The sequence below is a fragment of the Morone saxatilis genome, unplaced genomic scaffold, assembly GCF_004916995.1.
Source record: "Morone saxatilis isolate NCDOM2014 unplaced genomic scaffold, NCSU_SB_2.0 Contig19, whole genome shotgun sequence".
Classification (NCBI taxonomy): domain Eukaryota; kingdom Metazoa; phylum Chordata; class Actinopteri; family Moronidae; genus Morone; species Morone saxatilis.
Window position 1 is genome coordinate 22,907,935 of NW_023339751.1, and position 19,773 is coordinate 22,927,707.

The following is a 19,773-nucleotide window of genomic DNA, read 5'->3' on the forward strand; positions in this document are numbered from 1 at the left end:
TTCCTGTTTGTAGCCATCTTACCATCACATTTTAGCTCCTAATCATGTGGCTATGTTGCAGGCTGATATTAAAACTAAATTACAGAAAATGCAGAACTTATTTGAAATTCCATTTCAGCGAACACGTCCTTTTTTCATTTACAAATTTTGTAGTATTTTGACAGTATTATATTTTTCTTACTTATTTCATTTTTTTTTAAATTCCTCCGTTTACCACTAGAGGCAGCTCATGTACCACAGTTTGAGAACCAGTGTTCTAAGATAACAAAAACATAACCATTCCTATATTTAGGTAAATATACACTAATGAAAACAAAGTTATGAAAGTGCAGATTGCAACTAACTGAACACCACTCACACTGGTATTTGACAATCTGGGAATGAGAACAGACTGTGAAGTTTGTAGGAGAAACTCTGGTGACCGCGAAGAACACGAAAGGCCTTATCCAGAGCCAGTGATTGGTTTGTCCGTTCAGGGCTAGAAACATGCTGATTGATAAGAACGGCTCATTCTAAGGTTAACATTCCAAACACAACAAATGTTATATTCAGGCGATTATACACTAATGAAAACATACCTATGATATGATTATATTACATTTGTGACAACAGATCCTGCTAAATGTTACACACTGGACCTCTAAATGTAACAGACACCTGCAAAGGAGGGTCGTGGTTTGGTTTGGTTTACTTCTTAACATTAAGAAAAATATAGCTTAGTTCATTAACTATGTTGATAATAAAAAACAAATCACAATAAATATATACAAATGTTTTGAGAATCACCAACCTTACTGGATGGTGTTAGTTGTTATCAGTCATCAGTGAGTACATTTCTGCCGATGAAGACCTTGTGACAAGTTGAAAACCATCAGCTGAATTTAATTGAAAATATACTTTCCTTGTGTGCTGATGAAGATTTTTGATGTAAATAATCCTTAAACTTAGATTTAGTGGTTGTCTAGTGTCTAGTTTTGATTTATTGCTTTGTATCACAGATTGTGCCTTTAAAGTTCCTTATGTGAGCGATAAATCACAAAGCATTGAGTGATGGGAATTTATTTGAGCTTGTTTATTTAGGTTATGTACAATAAAGCTTCATCACATGAGCCTTCTCAAAAACTGTGTACAACATCCCTCACATACACAAAAAGAAACAAACACCATCCTGACCTGCTGAAAGCTGTGGTGGTCAGTCAAATTGTGAGTGCAGTTTCAAAGGTTAGGGTGAGTGGGTGGGGCAGAATCGTGTGACTATGAGTTCTGTGGAAGAGCACATTCTAACAACAACAGCAGCAGCAGCAGCAGCAAAAGCAGTGCTTCTCAGCCCAAAGGAGGGAAGAAGGGAGAACTCCTCTGAGGTTCTCACTGGTTCCCAAAAATCCCTAAGGTTACATTAGCAGACAGATGGGAACAAAGACTGCACATATTAAAAGATAAGAAAATCACAGACATGGAGATTCATTACTGATTATCAGCATAATTTCTAACAAAAATATTGCACAAAAAATCTGGATACATAGAAATTGAAAGAGATTGACGAGATTGAAGTATAGCAGCCAGTAAGCCATTATCTACATGAGCAACATATCTATTACACAGAAAAGAACAGGAAATGTGCCATTGCTTTTTTTTAGAGTCTGGCTGATTACTTCTCTCCCATGAGCCCGGACGAGTCCTTTTGGATTTTAATGTAGAGTAAACATTAAAAATCTACCCTCTGCTAACTCAGCATGTTTTCAATGCATTTTGGTTGATGTGTTATTATTGTCATATTTGTTGAATTCATATATAAAGATAAGGACAACGTGACAGCTCTTCAAAATTGAAGCTAAAACATCTTAATTGCCCCCTGGTGGCTGACTGCAGTGCTGCCTCCATGTTAGCCGATAAGCCAAACTAAAAAGTCAAAATACACTTATAACAAATTGTTCCCAAAGATGGTTTTTGTCATTTTAGGTAGTTGTTATCACGCTGATGTATGTTTTCTGAAGCTATAAAAAGAGGTTTTACATCATGATAGATAGCTGAGCCCTGCTAGCGATTGAGTCGGCTAGGTGTATAGGCAGGACTTCGATACCACAGCACAGCAGACTCTGGCTCCAAGTGGCAAAAGATGGCGGCGTCCATATTTGGAATATATGGACATTTTTAACAGAGAGGAAATGGAGACCCGACCGCCATCTTTTATATGTCAATGGTTAAATCTACCATCATATTTTTTTTTTTACTAAAATTTAAAAATGTCACCACAGTCCTAGCCCTAATTCAGTGGTTCAAAACTGCTGTTGATGAAGAAACTGTCTCTGGTTCTTAGAAGGTTGGAAACACCTGCCCTAAAGCCCTCAGTATGTTTCAACTTTTTTGTACAATATGTCATCAAACACGTCTAAAAGCAAGAGTGTTTATACCTGTTCCCAATGGCTAAACTCAAAGGCCAACTCTCCTTAGCTACATTATGGTCATTTCCTGATTACTCTATTATACCTTACACCCTGTGTCTCAACACAATGAATTGTACAAATGGGTGCAGGGTACACTAAGGATCAGTTTAACCTTAGAATCATTAACAGTGTTGTATTTGTACTTGCTCACCCAAAAAGAAATGGAAATAGTTTTACACCTTTGCACCTCTGCACACTACATAAAGTGGGCTGTCAGATTGTTTGGAGAATGTACAAAGTTGATGGACCCAGGGACCATCTCTCACTGTTGGACTGGAGGTTTCAGATGCTGCTGGCACTTTCTTTGAACCATACTGAGGACTTAACTAAAATGCCATTTAACAACTAATGGAGAAGGTATATAAAGGTGTTATGCAGCAAACACAAAGAATCCAGGTCTGGATGCACTGACTGGTAGGTGACGAAACTGTGAGTTGGGCAGTGCTTGGTTATGGATCTGCCGTTATCAATGTGGTGGCCGGCCCAGATAGGTTTACACATTAAGGCTAAACAGTACCCTAAAACATTTTTCTGAAATCACTTGTTTTGATGTAGTAACAGAATCTTTATTCGTATTTAATCAGCATTACCTAGTTTTACAGTTTACAGGTCTGAGTTTTGTGAGCCTGCTGCATTGCACAGGACGGACTTTCTTTGCATAACCAAGCTGCCAGATCCCCTGCTCTCCATAAAAAAAAAACTAATATAATCCGTTAACTTGACATCAGTCGGATCTGGTGTGCCTTCAGCATTAATAAGGCTACTTCAGAGGCACAGCGTAGGGGCCAAGGCAGGGTCTCTGGCAAAAAAAGCAGGATTGTCCAGCTAAAAAGTTGCCTTAACCTTTGCCTCAACGCAATGCAGCATCAGGCAAGGTGCTGTAGTGGCCAATCAAACACTTGGAAGCGCACATCCCTAGTCGTTTAGTTTTTAACATGAACAGTATATTTCTACTGCTTACCTTGCGATGGTCAGGGATCAAAGACAAAATGATGTTTCACAGTCTGTTTTGAACGCAAGGTTGTTTTCCTTCAGAATGCCCACTTACTTTCAATCGAGTTGACAATCCTTATCAATCATACAGGGAGAATAGAGTTCTCCCTGTATGATTGTTGAACGTCACAATTCTGATATTCAATCAATCTCAATCTCACTCTGTATCCACTGACAAACTCAATTGTATTTGTGCTGGAAATATGTGATGTGGAAGTGACTGGCATAATAATCATCAGAATAAAGAAAGAAAAGGACATGAAGACCAAAATAAATTTCCAGTGTTTCAGATTTTGATATGCAAGAGTAAGATATTCCTTCCTTACAAAACTATATCTTCCAGTGGCTCTATGAGGGCATAAAAGAGAAATGAACAGGATAGCATTTGGAAGCCGGAGCTGGTTAAGACAGAATCACTGTAACAGGCTACATTAATGCTTGCTTTTGTTTTGCAAGAAAATGGTGGGAGGCAGTGCCAAACAGCTGTCTATACACAAAACACAGAAAGGGCTAAACATACATTCATTTGGGTATGAAAACATCACAACAACTTATCAAGGCAAATGATCAGCATTAAATCATCTTCATACACAAACACGCACACATTAACCAATTAAATAAATGTCGGAGAATCTTAACATCATGAGAGCAGTAACATTCGTTCAGAGATCAATGAAAAAAAGGAAATTATGTGTCATTCTCACATTGCATCCATAAAAGTTCTGATCAAGACCAAAAAAACAAACATTAATTAATTAACTACAAACCAGGACAATAACCTCCTTAAGAAAAATATGGGTTACATAGTCAGACGCATTTGGCCTAACCAATACAAACAAACAAACCAAAAGAAAGAGGCAAATTACGTATAAGATTCCACTAATAATTATGCAGCTGTTGAAATCCCAAAGAGCTTTGTGAGCAGGGAGAAAAACATCTAAAATATAATAGTTAAAAAAAGTGCTAAAAAGAAAAGATATGTATGGCAGTGTCCGTAGACAAATGAGTTCCATTGAGGTGGATGTCTAAACCTGCTTTTCCCTAGTAGTATTCACACTTAAACTCAAATATTTCTCCTTCATATGGGCTTGTTACTCACAGCAAACAAATATTGAACAGTTCTTTGTCTTTTCCAAAGTTAAGATGTATCAGACTAGAAGACCACAGAAATATCCGCATTTAAGTCCTTATGTCAAAGCAGTTACGGACAAGAAAGCAAACTAAAATGCTTACAATGACATTTTGAAGCCACAGAAAAATAAAACTGGAGAATACACATGCAGCACTACTGAGGGCAGAGAATAGTGTAGCTCTCAAGCTTCCCTTTAAAAACCCAGAGCATAGAAACGGCATCAAACTGTGCAAATAAAAACATCAATAACAGGTTTACCATGAATCCTTAGGGAGGAAATTCCTTTACCCATCTGTTCTTTTTCATGTAAAATAAAACCCCAATATCCCCCATATTTAAAACGCAGTTCTGAAATTTCCCAATCTCAAATAACAAACTGGACATACATTTGCTGGGAGGCCTGAGCCCAAAGCACTTGTTCCTCCTCTTTCTTTTTTCTAGTCTTATTTAGTGGAGTGCCTCGACACAGATCTGCTCCTCAGTAATGTCGTCCAGCAGCTGCACCTCCACAGGGCTGCATATGTCACTGTCATAGACCTCTGCTCCCATCAGGGCCTCTTCCTCCAGGGCTTCTCCTTTGCCTTTAAAGCCTTGCTGCTCTGAAGGAGAAGTGCTCTCCACTGACTCCAGGTCCTCAATGCCTGCTCGGTAGTGGATCATTAGCAGGGTGAGGGCCTGGAGTCTCTCCCCAGACTTGGCCAGGGCAGTACTAATTAGGGCCTTGCGCCGGGCATCTGTGGCCTCCCTCTCCTCCAGCAGAAGTGCATTATTGTGCTCCAGCTCCTGGTCAATTTCCTGCTGCAGCTTGTCCAGCATCAACTCAAGCTTCTGGGAGCGTTCATCTGTGGGAAGCCCCCGGTAGAGGTCACGGCCTATCTCCTTCACAGCAATGAACACACTGTCATCCAACCCACCTTCTTTTCGTACAAGCTTACTGCTGCTACCACTGCCAGCAGGCTGCTTTGAGGGGCTGGCACCACTGGTGTAGGTCTCAGTATCACTGCTCTCATTGTCTGAAGTATTGGGGGTATGCTTGGGCGAGGGTTCCACCACTCCAGGTACCACATCAGCCACCTGCTCAACCAGCCGAGTCTTGGGCACCTGGCGGAGGTTAAGCAGGCGGGAGCTGGTGTTGATGATATGGCGCGTTAGGCCAGTGGTGGCCCGGTTTATAGTAGATTTGGCTTCAGGGTCAGCTCCGCGACGTTCAGTTGCTGCCACACAGAAGGGATTCTCAGTGAGGCACTTGTCCTGGCACTTCTTGTGGCAAACATAGGCGCAGATCATACACTGAGAGGCCGCCTTGGTCCAAACCTTCTTCTTGCAGTATTCACACCAGGTGGGGTTCTGGAACTGGGTGTCCTGGAAGTTGTGACGAACCTCCACCAACTGCATGGTGCCATAGGCCAAGTCATCACGTGGTGCTGAGGGGACATGCTCTCTCTCCCTCTCCCTTAGATCCTCATCATGGAGACTCCCCTCTCGCTCCCTTTCTGCTAGTCCCCCTGGATACTCTAGCTCACCCTCGGCTAAGTAACAGAAATTCAGAGTAACATCTCCGTAACACAGCTTCTCATTGAAGCCCTTGTGGGTGCTGAGGCTGCGTAGTGCAGTGCGGCTGACGTTAGCTCTGGGCTCTGGAGGCCCCAACCTAAAGGTGCTCTGGTACTCGGCTGATGACGTGGCCATACATTCCAGGGCTAAATGCTCTAGCTGGAGGCTGACGTGACCCAGGCAGAACAAACTGCCCAGCTTAAAGGGATCTTTGCACCACAGGGCCACATTAAGATACTTATGGTTGCTCTCCACCTCAAACACCACAGAGGCCTTGGGCCAGCGTGCTGTCTGGTTACGAAACATGGTTTCTGGGGATTCCCAGAGGGAGTGATCCTCTAGACTGTCCCGTGTGCTGCAGGAGCTTTCTGAAATTTTGTCCTTTGCTTGATCAGTCTTGCTGCTGCTAGTCACAGCAGAAGGGACTGGCAGCTCATCACTGGACTCTGCTGGCCGGGTAGACTGTTTCACCTCAGCCTGTTTCACACATATCTTCTCGGTGCCAGCCTTATCCCCATTGGTTCCAGTGAGAGGAGTTTTTTCTGGAGATTTTTCAGAAGTGCTGATGGTGGTAGTCACGGTAGGACCAACAGTAGTATTTGTAGTTGTAACAGAATCAACGCCTTCCAAAAGACTGGTTTCTGAGGAGGCTGATGTCAACCTTATCTGAGGTCTTGGCGGTACTGGGGGTCGAGAAGGAGGAGGTGGGGGAGGGATGGTGGGGCGTTGCAGACCTTCCCCAGGATCACTAGTGGTCTTATGTGGTGACGGCTTTGGTGATTCTTTGGGCTGGGGCTTTAACGGTGACTGGAGACCCACCAGGTTTAACTTGCGGTTGAGGATAGGGGATATCGTACCAAGGGGCTTAGAGGCCAAGTTGGCCACAGTCCTTTTGGGGCTTTGGTTTACTGTTAGTAAGGAATCCTCCTTAGTGTCACTGGTATTAGTGGTACTGCTGTTAGGACCACCACTCTGGCTAGGTTTGGAGTCCACAATCAACTCTTCAAACTCAGAATCCATGTCTTTGTTGTCAGGTATGTCAGAAATGGTGGTGATTGGAGCAGGGTCTTCCTCATAACCCCCTGACTGAGAAATAAAACCTGTTTCCTCTAGCTGCCCAAAACCTTCCTGAAGAGTGCCCAGGCTTCCAAAAGAGTAAGTCTGGTGACGTACTGGTCTCTCATAAAGTACCACCACTCTGTCTCCAGCCTGCTTCAACAGTTTGGGCACTTGAACCGAGGATGTCACTTTGACACCTGTCAACAGAAACCAGAAGTTTTAGTCAGTTGTGCACAGAACTGAAGTGAAGGACAGTTTCAAACATTTTCTGCTAACTAATAATGGGTGCAGTAACACATCTCAGACCTCCGATGGCAATGAGGCGGTCACCCTTCTGCAGGTCTGCCATGGCTGCAGGGGAGTTAGGCGTCACAGTCTCGATGCTGACGTGCACTGCATCCCCTTCGCTGGCAGGGACATGTCTGAACGTCATCCCCACACTGCCACATGGCCCCTTGATAACCTCAGTCTGATGCACACATGTAACAAGAGAAAACTGAACAATGAGTACACGCACTGATTTAGAGGTTACAGGCCACATGTTTATAACTCATCTATTGTAGTGGTAGGACTGTAGTGTGCAAGAACATGACTGATTCATGATCAATGGTAAAATGTTTTATCCCCCTTTTTCAGTATAAAGCAGAAAAGTCTTTACTCTTAACCTAATTTTTCAAATGTCCATGTGAATATTTATGGACATGAATGTTTGTTTACTTTACACATTAAAAGATTTGAGTGTACTGTGTTTTGTAATTGACTATATTTGGTAAAGAGGATTTTATGGTTGATATATATGTATTTATGGTAATTTAATATGTCTCTTTTACATTTCTGTATCCACTAGGAGTGTGCAGTTTGTAAAAAGGTATTTTTAAATCTATATATTTAGTTAATAAAGTATGGTTTACTGGAGAAATGTTGTGCAACATGTTTTCATTTTGGATTATGAATTACTATGGCATTATTAGTAATATATAATTTACTTGAGATGTTACAAAGCGTCTGAGTGAGCATTGCATCAACCAACTAGAATAAATGTTAAAATGATTGCTCTCCATTAATCGTCATGGTTCTATAAAATAACTACACTAATAGGTACAAAGATTTTAAAAGTGACAAACTATGAATAAAACTATGACAAAAAGACAGGTAGGAACATACACTGCTTCTTTAACACAATGAGAACAAAAAACCTATTACTAAACAGATCTATTTTAGGCAGTGCCTGACCAATATGAATTTGATAAGAGCAATAGCAATACCAATTTTAGAGAAGGAAAAATTCACAGATGGCAGCCATTAAAGTGAAATATTGAGCCGGATTGAATATAGACCGATTTTTCACAAATGTGACTACGCAAACAATGCTTTTTTAAACTTTAATAAAGAATATTAGTTAAAAATTCTTTAAGATGTTGAATAATTTAACATATGGCTACAAAAATGCTTAACATCAGTACAGTTAAAACTACAAGCTTTTTATATACATACAGTATATAACAGAAAAAAATGTTTTTATATTGCCGCATATCAGATGACGTATAAGCCGGTAACAATACGATACAGATACGTCTGCAATAGGCCAATATTAACTAATAATATTGACCGCCCGATATACTGGTGAGCTCTAACTTAATTAAAATGAAAGGTGAAATAATAGCTTAACCAGAACAGATTTGATAACTTTTTGGACATACAACATGTCACTGAAAGACATCTGACATCTGCCTCCAGCACTTTGATGAGGGACTGAAAGTAGCAATACTGCGGCAGGAGAGAGAGTTGCAATTAAATCCCCACCCCCAGCTGCCTTAATAACAGCCACTGCACACTGTTCAAGACATATATCCCACAACACACCTGTTGTGATGCGGAGGTGACCTGCTTTATGCCTGACAGGTCGTCTATCAAATTAAAGTGCATGTACAGTAGCAAAACATCTGCGCCTCCTATGCTGATGATGGTGTACATAAATGCATGCAATTTTAACTGTGATTGGTAGAGACTGTCAGCTTACTGGAGACATATGTGGTGGGATCTTTCCGGTTACAGAGACAGAGCTATAGGAGATGGAGGAGGAGAAAGAGATAAAGAGGATGAAGACGGTACAGGTGTCCTGGTTTAAAAGACAGAAAAGGAGAGCCGACATTATGTGGGTAGACAGAGACGAATGACTGTAATTTTGCCTGCTGTCATTTGTTACGGATCTGGGGAAAGGCAGTGATTGAGTTAGGGCTAGCCATGAATAAGCAGATGATCTATATAAGCTGGCAAGTTGGAGGGCAGGTTCACTGAAGGCTGGAAGTCCGGATTCTTTCTTATGGTAGCCTAGTTAGTAGACAACCAATCCACCAAGCTTGGCTAAAACTACACATATATAAACAAATGCTGTACAGTTCACTCTTTTTAAGTACAGTGTACAGAGTACGGCCCTGCTCTATTTGACAACTGTCCTGAGATAACTTGAGTTATGAATTGGCACAGTACAAATAAAACTGAACTGTACTAGATACAATAAAGTGTAGGAAACAACAATATGGCTTGGCCACACAATGCATGTGTTTATACAGTGTTAATATACGTTTCTATTTGAAGTTACCAATAGGAGAGCTCTTTTTTACATGAAGTTAGATACCTGAAATTTCTTCCTATAGCAAATCAGGTGACTTAGATCAAACGGTGAAGAGGATGTGACAGCTATGGAGATGGATGAGGGAATATTATCACCTATTACAGGTCAGGTCATACAGTGCATCAAAGGATGATACTGGTAAGTGACTTTTATGAAGACCCAGAGGCAGCTTTCGGACAGAGAACTGCATGAGTTGCCAGGCCAAACTAACACTTACACTCCAGATTAAAGCATTAGAATTCTTAAGTAAACATTTGTGTTTCCCCTGTTTTCCCCTGTTCGCGTTTTTCGCATATTTTATGGCCACTACAACTCCCTTACTTTACTTTCCCTTTCAAAGCGTGAGGGGGTTGCCATCTGCAACTACACTGCTATATGCCACAAAATCCTACACATTGGTCCTTCAAGTTCCCATAAATGACTAGTACATTAACAACAAATCTGGTCGTATTGAGTGGTTCTTGTGACCCAATGACTTTAGTACATTATTAATTTTTAAGGCTTTATATGTTAAGCTTTATATATATATAAGCTTTCCAAAACCTTCTTGGCTCTTCATTGATGATGTGGTGTGTGTATGTGTTGAACATGTCATATACATTCGTGGTATATATGCTGTGTTGTGGTGTGTGTGTGTGTGGTGGTGTGGTGGTGTGTGTGTGTGTGTGTGGCTCGAGGTTTAATCTGATCTGGCCGTATTATAGCTCTTCCATGGATACTATAACAACATTGCAGAGGCAACATTTTGCTCTGGGGGAGACTGTGGAGGCTAAAGGCCTATTCAGCACACAATGACCATTGCTTAGAGTGCAGGTAGGTTCTGTTGGCAAACACTCTCTCTCTCAAGGCTGTATACAACAACGGCTAAATAATAGGGACATGAACCAGAATACTGAAGATGGAATAGCATATTTATCCACGATATACAACTGATAATCAAGTCAATCTCAACTCCCTTTGCCCCCAGAACAGCCTGCACTTGAGCATTCCTTTTGTTCCATGTTGACAAGATCACCATCACACACTTTCTGCTGGTATGTACATCTACACATTCCTGCTGCTCCTGTTCCATCACATCAAAGATGCTCCATTGGACTGGGATTTGGTGAGTGTGGGAACCACTAAAGTAACTGCTGCTAACTGGGTGTTCTATTGTTTTTTGCACCATTCTCTAGGGTTGTGCGATATAAGGATAGACATTGTGTGATGACAACACAAACAAAAGTAAAAAATTCAAGCAGATCAGCCTTTTCTAAGATACTCAAAAAACCTGTCTGGAACAAAGTCATTTCACAGACCATGCATTTAACATAGATCAAATTTCTTCCCCATTCTGATGCTAGATTTTAACATTACAGCAGGTGTACAGGAGGACCTAATAAAGCCACAATTGAGTGTATTTTATAACCAGTCATGGGCTGTGTCGTATTGGTAAGTTTTTATGCATTTTTAACATATTTCCACATTTTGTTGTTTTGTTGCCCTAACCCAGAAGAAACCATTATAGCTTAGTTATATTACTATTATAGCTAAGTGTGGTAAATGAGAAATCTGAATTAAGAGGTTAAAATTTGCTGACTGAATATTGCAAATTAAGATGAATTAATCATGAATTGTACAATGTTTAAATAACAAAAACATTTGATTTAAACATACACACTTGAACAAACATCAATCTGAAAGTGTGACGTTAACACACTTGTTCAAATAGATATTCTTCACAACTAGGTATATGTTAACTGGGATTGTTGCCAGATATCGTGAGACAGTTAAATCACAATACAAATATATGAAGATTCAAATTCAAAGTGAGATGACATATGAATCGTAATACTATGTCACTTGTATCAGTTGCTGTATCAATCCTGTATCATGCGCAAAGAAGTGGCAGCCACAGGTAAAGATGAAATTGAGGATGATGAGGAATACAGGAAATATGCATTGTTTTGCACAGTTAATTTCCTACCTCAGAAATAAAAAAGATTCTTAAATTTCAATTAAGAAAGATATTTTGTAGATTTTTGTCTGAGAAATAAATCATCTTTTTAATCATAATTTGTCCTCAATCTTATATGGTTTAAGAAAATTTGAGAAAATCATATCATGAACCGAGTATTGCGAATTATATCGAATTGAGTGCACAGTAACATCTAGTCTAAACCTCACACATACTAATAAGTACAAAGACAACATGCAGTTTCAGACATCACATTTGTGAAGTAGAACAAAAAACAAAATTCCTTTTTGACTTTTTGAATCTTAAATTTTGCTACCAACCAGATGATTGTCCTACCTATTTATTTAGCACATATTTTACTGGTATTTGGCACATGAGTGGGTCAGCTTCTGCTTGGCTATACAAACTTTCAAGGCAGTCATATTTTCTCTTTGAGTAAGTGAAAGATGAATGTAGGTGCTGAATATCACTAATTGGAGTTGCTGTGTGTGTACAGCTGTACCACTGGGTGCAATGTGTCTACAACAGATGTACAAAGGAGAGTACAAATAGTGGCAATCTCATTTTACACACACTTACACCATCAATAAATGCACAGTCACAATCATATGGACCTAATTATGTGTCTGTGCACACAAAACTCCAGCAGCGGCAGTAGTTTCTGACATATAAAGCAGAAGGTTTACTCCAAATTGTCCAAACCTAAAAAATGCAAAGCTATGCCTATCCTAACCCTAACCCAATAGTACAAAATGACTATAATATACCTAAGGGTGATTCTTACAAAAATAAATAAACAAAACAACTATGGATTTCTGACTAAGACTGTTAGTCATCATTTTTAATCAGTTAAAATAGCATTTAATTTACCCAACCATATGAGGACAAAATGCTTAAATAAATAAAAACGAAAAAACACGTTGTAAAACACTATCATTTAAGAAACACTTTTGGTGAAAACGGTGTCCAGGTAATTATGCAGGGCAACACAGACTAATAGTAAGGCCGAGAACAGAGTAAAGAGAACAGGACGTCTTAGATCATAAAAAGACTTCTTTATATTTGTAAACGTAAAGATTTATTACAAAATAAATCTTTGTTTAAAAGCAGCCTCCCAGTCTTAATAGTCAGTGTACACCACAGAGCTTAACAGTGACTGTGCACTATTTGAATGGTTCCAATTTCAAATTCATTTACTCTACTGAGGTTTCCAGCTAATCAATTATAAGACGATTTGTGACCATAAAAAAAATTGATATAGACCAAACAAAATCTTGGAAACCGGAAAAAAGGCAACGGTAAAAGACTGAACGTTATTTTAAGTAGTAGAGTAAAGGAACTACTCATCCGATAAGCCATTGTGAATGATAACAATAGTAGTGTGCTTCTTCTTGAATTCAAAGCTGCAGTAGGAAAATAACTTTTTGTCATATTTGCTGAAACTTGACAGTAGTTAGGATATAGTGCAGCAGAGGTAGGGCGGGTCGTCCACTTATCAGAAGTTTGTTGGTTCGATCCCTTAAAACAAGGTTAATATCATATAGACTTGGGGCTTCTACAGAAGAATATGCCATCGTTTCACAATCTTGTGGTAAGTCTAGCTAAGATGGTTACCACATCATTACTAATAATTAAAGTCTTATATTCAGAATATGAATGGGAGTTTCACTTCTGGGACCTCATTGTTGAGCTCTATTTGTGATTTTGGGCTGTATCAACCCAATTGGCTGGACTTAAACTTTAATGTTTAGATAATATTAAATCATATTAAATAAAAAATACAAACACTATTTTTTCTAGTTAATGTTCTAGTTAATGTTCTAATCATTATTCTGATCACATGATGATATTACATGATGACATGATGAATTATTATTTTCCTAACTTGCATATGGATATGTCTGGAGTGTGTCGCCATGCCAATTTTGTACCTTGTTACAGACACACATTTCTGCTCAATTTAGTTTGACTTCTTACACAAAAAAATAATTGACTCAAACCAAGAAAGAAACATACCAGTGGCTCTAGAATCAAATTGAGGTTAAGCCAGTGATTCAAATCCCAAACCAAACTACAGTACAGTTGTTGAGGTGCTGGACTTAATGAAATAATTCCCCCTCACAATTTATGTTTACAGTGATGATTTTGTTTGGCGGAGAAAGGTAAATGTGCAAAATCCAAACGTACTTCAATAAAAAAGTGAGCTATGAATCTTTTCTCCCCTGACTCCTGAGAGAAAGTAGCTGTTTGGTGTTTCTCCAAATTGGAGAGTTTAATTGTTGTGTAGTGGAGCTTTCTTTCTGGGCTGAGCAGCAGTGACTAGACTAACCTTGTTAACATCGACAAAGAAAACAAGTAGCTCTTAGTTCCTTGTCTCTAAGCAGAAAAGACAAACAAAGAATGTGGCAAACCCACAGTTTGCCAGATGTAAACAGAGCAATTGTTCTATTCACCATCCATTTCAACAAATCCAGCTTCTCTTTTATCTGCACTGCCATAGAGAACAAATAAAAGGTTAATATGTTCAAATAGCAGCTATCACTGCTTCAAACTTCTCTCCTTTACCTGCAGGACCGAACAAGTCTTCCTTTGATCCCCAGAATAAAACACTCACTGTGATAAAAACACATCTGTTAGACTTTCTGTTATTAAATATCATGGGCTTGCTCCCACAAGAATTGGAAAAAAAAATTCCACTCTTGTTTTTTGCAATTGCAAAATTCTGTAATTCCTCAAAATGGGACACTTATTTTTAGCTGTACATATATTGTAATGTTATTCTTGTGAATCTCGATTGATCCAAATTACAGATGTGTTTGAGTAGTCTGCCCTGTCAAGCCCAATGTATACTACTAACAAGTATTTTGTGTGCATCCAAAACCTGATGTTTGCCATAGAGCTCCACTGTTGTCCAGAACACATCAATATATAAAACACTGTTGCACTGGGTTCCTTCATTACACACACACTAGTGTTGGGTATCGCCACTGATTTCCCGAATTGATTCAATTCCGATGCAATATCGATTTGGTTAGGAATAGTTCAGTTACAATACCAGTTGTACTTGAATGTGATTCAATCCAATTCAGTTGTATCTGTATAGTTCCAATTCATAACAAAAGTTCTTCTGGACACTTTTCAAATAGAAAATTAGAGAGAAATGAACGAGATTCTGAGAGAACCAATGTTGTATATTGTACAAGGATCCCTCTAACCTGGTGCATTATTACCAACATTGATGTTTACATTAAGAATCAAGCCTGTAGCATTTACTGGCAATAATCACAGGTCAAATGATCCGACCTCCACCTGACTTTAACTATTGATTTTATTAATTAGTTTTTTTTATAATAAATATATAGATATTATAAAATAAACATGACATTTAAGGTTGACACAATTGGTTAGCCAATAGGCAGCTATATTGTTTTTGTCACAAAGAACGCTACAGTGTCTGCTCCATTGGCTGATCAACACACCTCTGACCTGACACAAATTACAAATGACTTGTGAATATAATATAGCCTGCAGGGGTTAATTTGCCAACTGTAATTTATATTGTGCTGGGTCTAAATTTAGTAAGCCACTATTAGTCGATCACTGTTAATCTTATTTTGAGGGACAGCCAATTTATGTGTACCTGTGTGTTTGTGTGACAGACAAAGAGAAATACATCATAAAAGTTAGTTTGAAGTTTAATATTACTGTTCTAACTTGACTTTTATTAGATCATACCATGTTTCTGTAGATTGTAAATTCAGTCAACAGCCACCCACACATATATTTGAGTAGAATGGGTTGTATTGAGTATTAAGTAGCTGCAGGCTGGTCTGAAACTCTGGCTTGACAAATAGCTCGTAAGGAGCAGCATCTCCTGTTGCTTGGCTGAACATCCCTCTGCAGGTCTGGGAGGGTGCGCGTGAGATGGAGAGGTGGGGGTTGAACAAATCCTTTTCCCTGTCACTGCGCTGCTTGGTAATTTAATCTAATACCACATGTCAGATCGATTTGTGTATGGTTATAGGGTACAAGTCGCTGCGAGGCAAGTGCGCAGCAATTCCCTGCCACATCCAATTAGCAGCCCTGGTGCTGACGCGGGTGGACTGGGCTAAGGGGTGGGGCGCACAGCCAGTTGCTGCTCAGGTGTTTACGTGGGCACTTATTAGGCTGGTTAACAGTGACGCATATCCTGTAGTATGTGTTCTCAGACATACGTTAACCTACAATATGAAGTCTATATTTGAACATTCTAAGTCTCTTTCCTTTGAAACTATCCCATATACAGCAGTGCTATAAAGACATCACCTGGTTGTTTCCATGGAATATTGCTTCATTACAGCAGTGTTTGAACCAGTATCATCACAGAAATGGTATGGATTCAAAAATAAAGAACAGGGAGATGATGTTCCCATCTGTGATCCAATAAACATGTTTCTTAACTAAATGTAACGTAACATGCAGTATTTTTTAGTTCCATTTTAAAAGTAGCAAAGTAGTAACTATGAATGTATGTTAATTGGCTACGCTACATAAAATCTACAAAACAAAAAGACTACTAGCAGCATTTGATTTTATGGAGGGCAATTGTGTGCAGGGAGACAGTTAATGGTTAAAGGTACATACTCTGAATCAACCTGAAAAGGCAGTGGATGAGGAAACTAAGCTACAATGGGTAGCTGCTGATATAAAGACGTTAATGAATTCAAACACATGCAAGTTCACTCTAGGCATCCCATTTGAGACACCTTCAATACTCACAGATGCTCTTTTATCCATTTAACTCAGTAACACCATGACAATTTCCACATTAATTTAAAACCTCCACCCACACTTGTACTCAAATGCATTGGTGCATTTACATCTATCTACACTATGTCAATACAGAAAATATTGCAATCTAAACACAAACACACAGAATAATGGGCCAATATTAATGACTCAATACTTTCAGAGTGGCACAAGGTAATTTAGCTCAATTATGTTGTAGAAAAAGTGATGATGTACAATGTAGCAGTGGATGGCATGTCTTTCTATGAAGTTTACTTTCATACTTTTGGGGCTGGTTTTTGTTGTGTGGATTAATCTGAATTTTCAAGTTACCTTTTTATCATAGAAAGCAGGTTTCAAAAGCACTAAGAACAAAGGAGTTGTTATGGAGACAGGAAAACAAAAAGGTGCTTTGCCTAATTTGCACTTGTATGGACAGCAACAGTGGTTTGGTCGCCCACACGGTCCCTCTTTGTAGCACTGTCATTGTCCTGGCATTAAAAAAATAATGATCTGTCATGACTGTTGCGTCATCCCAGTTTATTAAATGACAACTAAATTCTAAACTACTACCACTGGTTCAGAAAGGAGGAAAAAACTATTTTCCTCATTATCAAGATGACATTTCAGTCTGTCCTGTCTTTTGAACACAAGTGCTTGTCTGCCATGCAAACACTGTGCCTATCTCCCTCCCCAGTGAGTTCGCCAGTTGCTTTGTACGCTGGGATTGCCAAAGTGTCCTTTTGCTTCATGGAAACCTATAAGGAGCACTCTGACCACTTGACCACATAACATTTACTTATCATTCATTTAACATTTGCACAGTTTCTCACCAAATTTCAGCCTATAGGTAAATAGGATACAGGTCTCAGCGTTATTAACATCTCATCTCCACTGGCCCTTTCAACTCCCATTAACACACAGCTATTCAAAAAAGCCAACTAGCAAACACTCATCCCTCAGCGAGTTGGGGAGGAAGAGCACGACAAAAATAAATTATTTTATTTCATTTAGCTTTACTCCTGCGCAATACAACCTATATAATATCATTTTTGTTGGGGAGAAGTAAATACAGCAAATATACTCAGTGGTTACCATCACTCTAAATGACACTGACACAGCAGAAGAAAAACAGACAAGCCTACGTCATGTCAGTTGTCAGATCATTCCAGATGGAAAAAAAGGGCATTCTGAGTAATTTTAATAATTAAAGAGCCTGTATTATCTCTGAGTTGCTCAAAGATTATGAGGGAGTTTGTTAAACCAACAAGAATTTACTGTGTAGATTGCACTGCTGGATGCCATCCAAGGCACATAAAAAAGGTCAAAGCTCTTATTGTGACACCACAATGTTTGGTAATGCTTTATTTTTCAAGATGATAATTTCCTATTAATATCCTCCGAAGTTTCCCAAGAAGACAGTGGAAATTTAGTAGATTAGTAGAAATTTTCGACATTGGAGAAAATTCACTAATCTAAGGGTAGCAATGTTCAGAAATGTTATGCTATATGGCAACCATTTCTAACCTTTATAGAACAATGGACACTACTTATATTGCAGTTTGGTACTACTGACTCCATCATAGATATAAACTGCAATAATTAAAAACACTGTGTTCATCCAACTGTATTTGTGATTTACTATTTAATTGTATTTTTTATGACTTTAAATACCAATAAAAAATTACCTTAAGCAAATGGAACATTTTCCCTGTATTTTGCATTACAAGTAATTTCCCCCTGGGATTATTAAAGTATTTCTGATTCTGATTCTGATACATTACATCATGTAAATCTTTTTAGGAACCTTCTATGGAAATTATTAGAAAAATATTTGTCAATTCCAGACTTGTAAAATAATATTTTACCAAATGTTTTTCATTTCAGCTGCTGCTTAGTGATTTTCCTAAATATTCTATTTAATTTTGACCACTTAAATACAAAGTGAAAGTCTGTAAGGCTAAAATGCTCAAAAGGTTCACCAAGACTCTTTCATTGATTGATTGATGAATACAAATAACAGGGACTTAAAACTAAATATTCAGGGGTTAGGGTTTAACATATTTATACTCACATTTATATTATCACATACTGTATTTGGATACAGGGACATTTTCAGTAAGAAACACTGACAAGTATCCATGGCTTTGAATCTGGCCAATTAAAAGTCAGTGTGGACATTATTTGGAGTTATGTGCACCATGTTTGACACTTTGCAGCAAGTTACAGGATATTTCTTCTCCAATGAGAAAGCCTGCCTGTAGGACGAAAAAAAAAAAAAAACATTCTAAAAGAAAAAAGCAAGAAAACTAATATGGCTATGGCGCTGTGTGTCATGCACATAGCGGATGGTCTATTGAGTTTCCTCTGAGATGAATTGATCCATGGAAGAAGCGATTAGGAACAAACAGCTTGTGGGACAGACCTCTCATGTTTTTAATCTACTTTTTCAATGCATCGCCAGCCGTTGTCAACAGAATTAGAACAGGCCATTTAATTGGCATGCCGAGGCGGAAATGGATGATGAATGTGTCACTTGCCACAAGTCAATGTGTGCGTGACAAAAAATGACAACGGTGATACCCTGAGGTACCATTAGATTTTTTTGCTGGACGTGAATGTTGATAATGCTGTTTAAGCCTTGTTTTTTTGTTTCTTTTGAAGGAGGGACAAAGCATAATCACATTGTCTAGTTTCTGGATTTAAAGGGTGTTTCCTCACACAAAGGTCTAAATTATGTTTTAAAGCCTCCTCCACAGAGATACAATTGTGGTGGAGTCAAAACATCTTTATGTATTTAACAAACTTAATTCACAACAATAGTGAAAACTGTCAAAACTGTTTATTTTCCCCATAGTAAGGTATTGTACAGGCACCAGTATCAATATCAGTATCTAAAGACCTACCAGTCTTTAAGAATTTATTTTTTGTTGGCCTCAAAGTAGAAAAAATAAATGAGTATTTCAATTGTGTGCTTAGCCAAAAACAGGTATTTGCATTTGTTATTTTATCCATTAGCTGATTTTACAGAATATTTACAACATGATAATAATATGTCAAAATAAATGTAAATATACCGTGATACATGACTATTGTTTACTCCTACTTCTTCACCAAAAACCCTGAATGGATGTCCTGTGAACACTAAATGACTCATTGTTGTTGTGTGTTTGTGTGTGTGTGTGTGTGTGTGTGTGTGTGTGTGCGAGCGAGAGCGAGAGCGAGAGAGAGA

At 38.7% G+C, this 19,773-nt stretch overlaps 1 protein-coding gene across 1 annotated transcript in view; it reads right to left on the reverse strand.

Annotated features, from left to right (window-relative positions):
• Positions 1-4,805: 4,805 nt before the first annotated feature.
• The window catches only part of pdzd8 (PDZ domain containing 8), a gene marked incomplete in the record, with an annotated part of 44,365 nt that continues 29,397 nt past the window's right edge, over positions 4,806-19,773 (reverse strand). Inside the window, 2 exon segments of the mRNA XM_035663305.1 lie at positions 4,806-7,379; positions 7,489-7,651. Coding sequence (XP_035519198.1) covers positions 5,017-7,379; positions 7,489-7,651 — 2,526 coding nt within the window.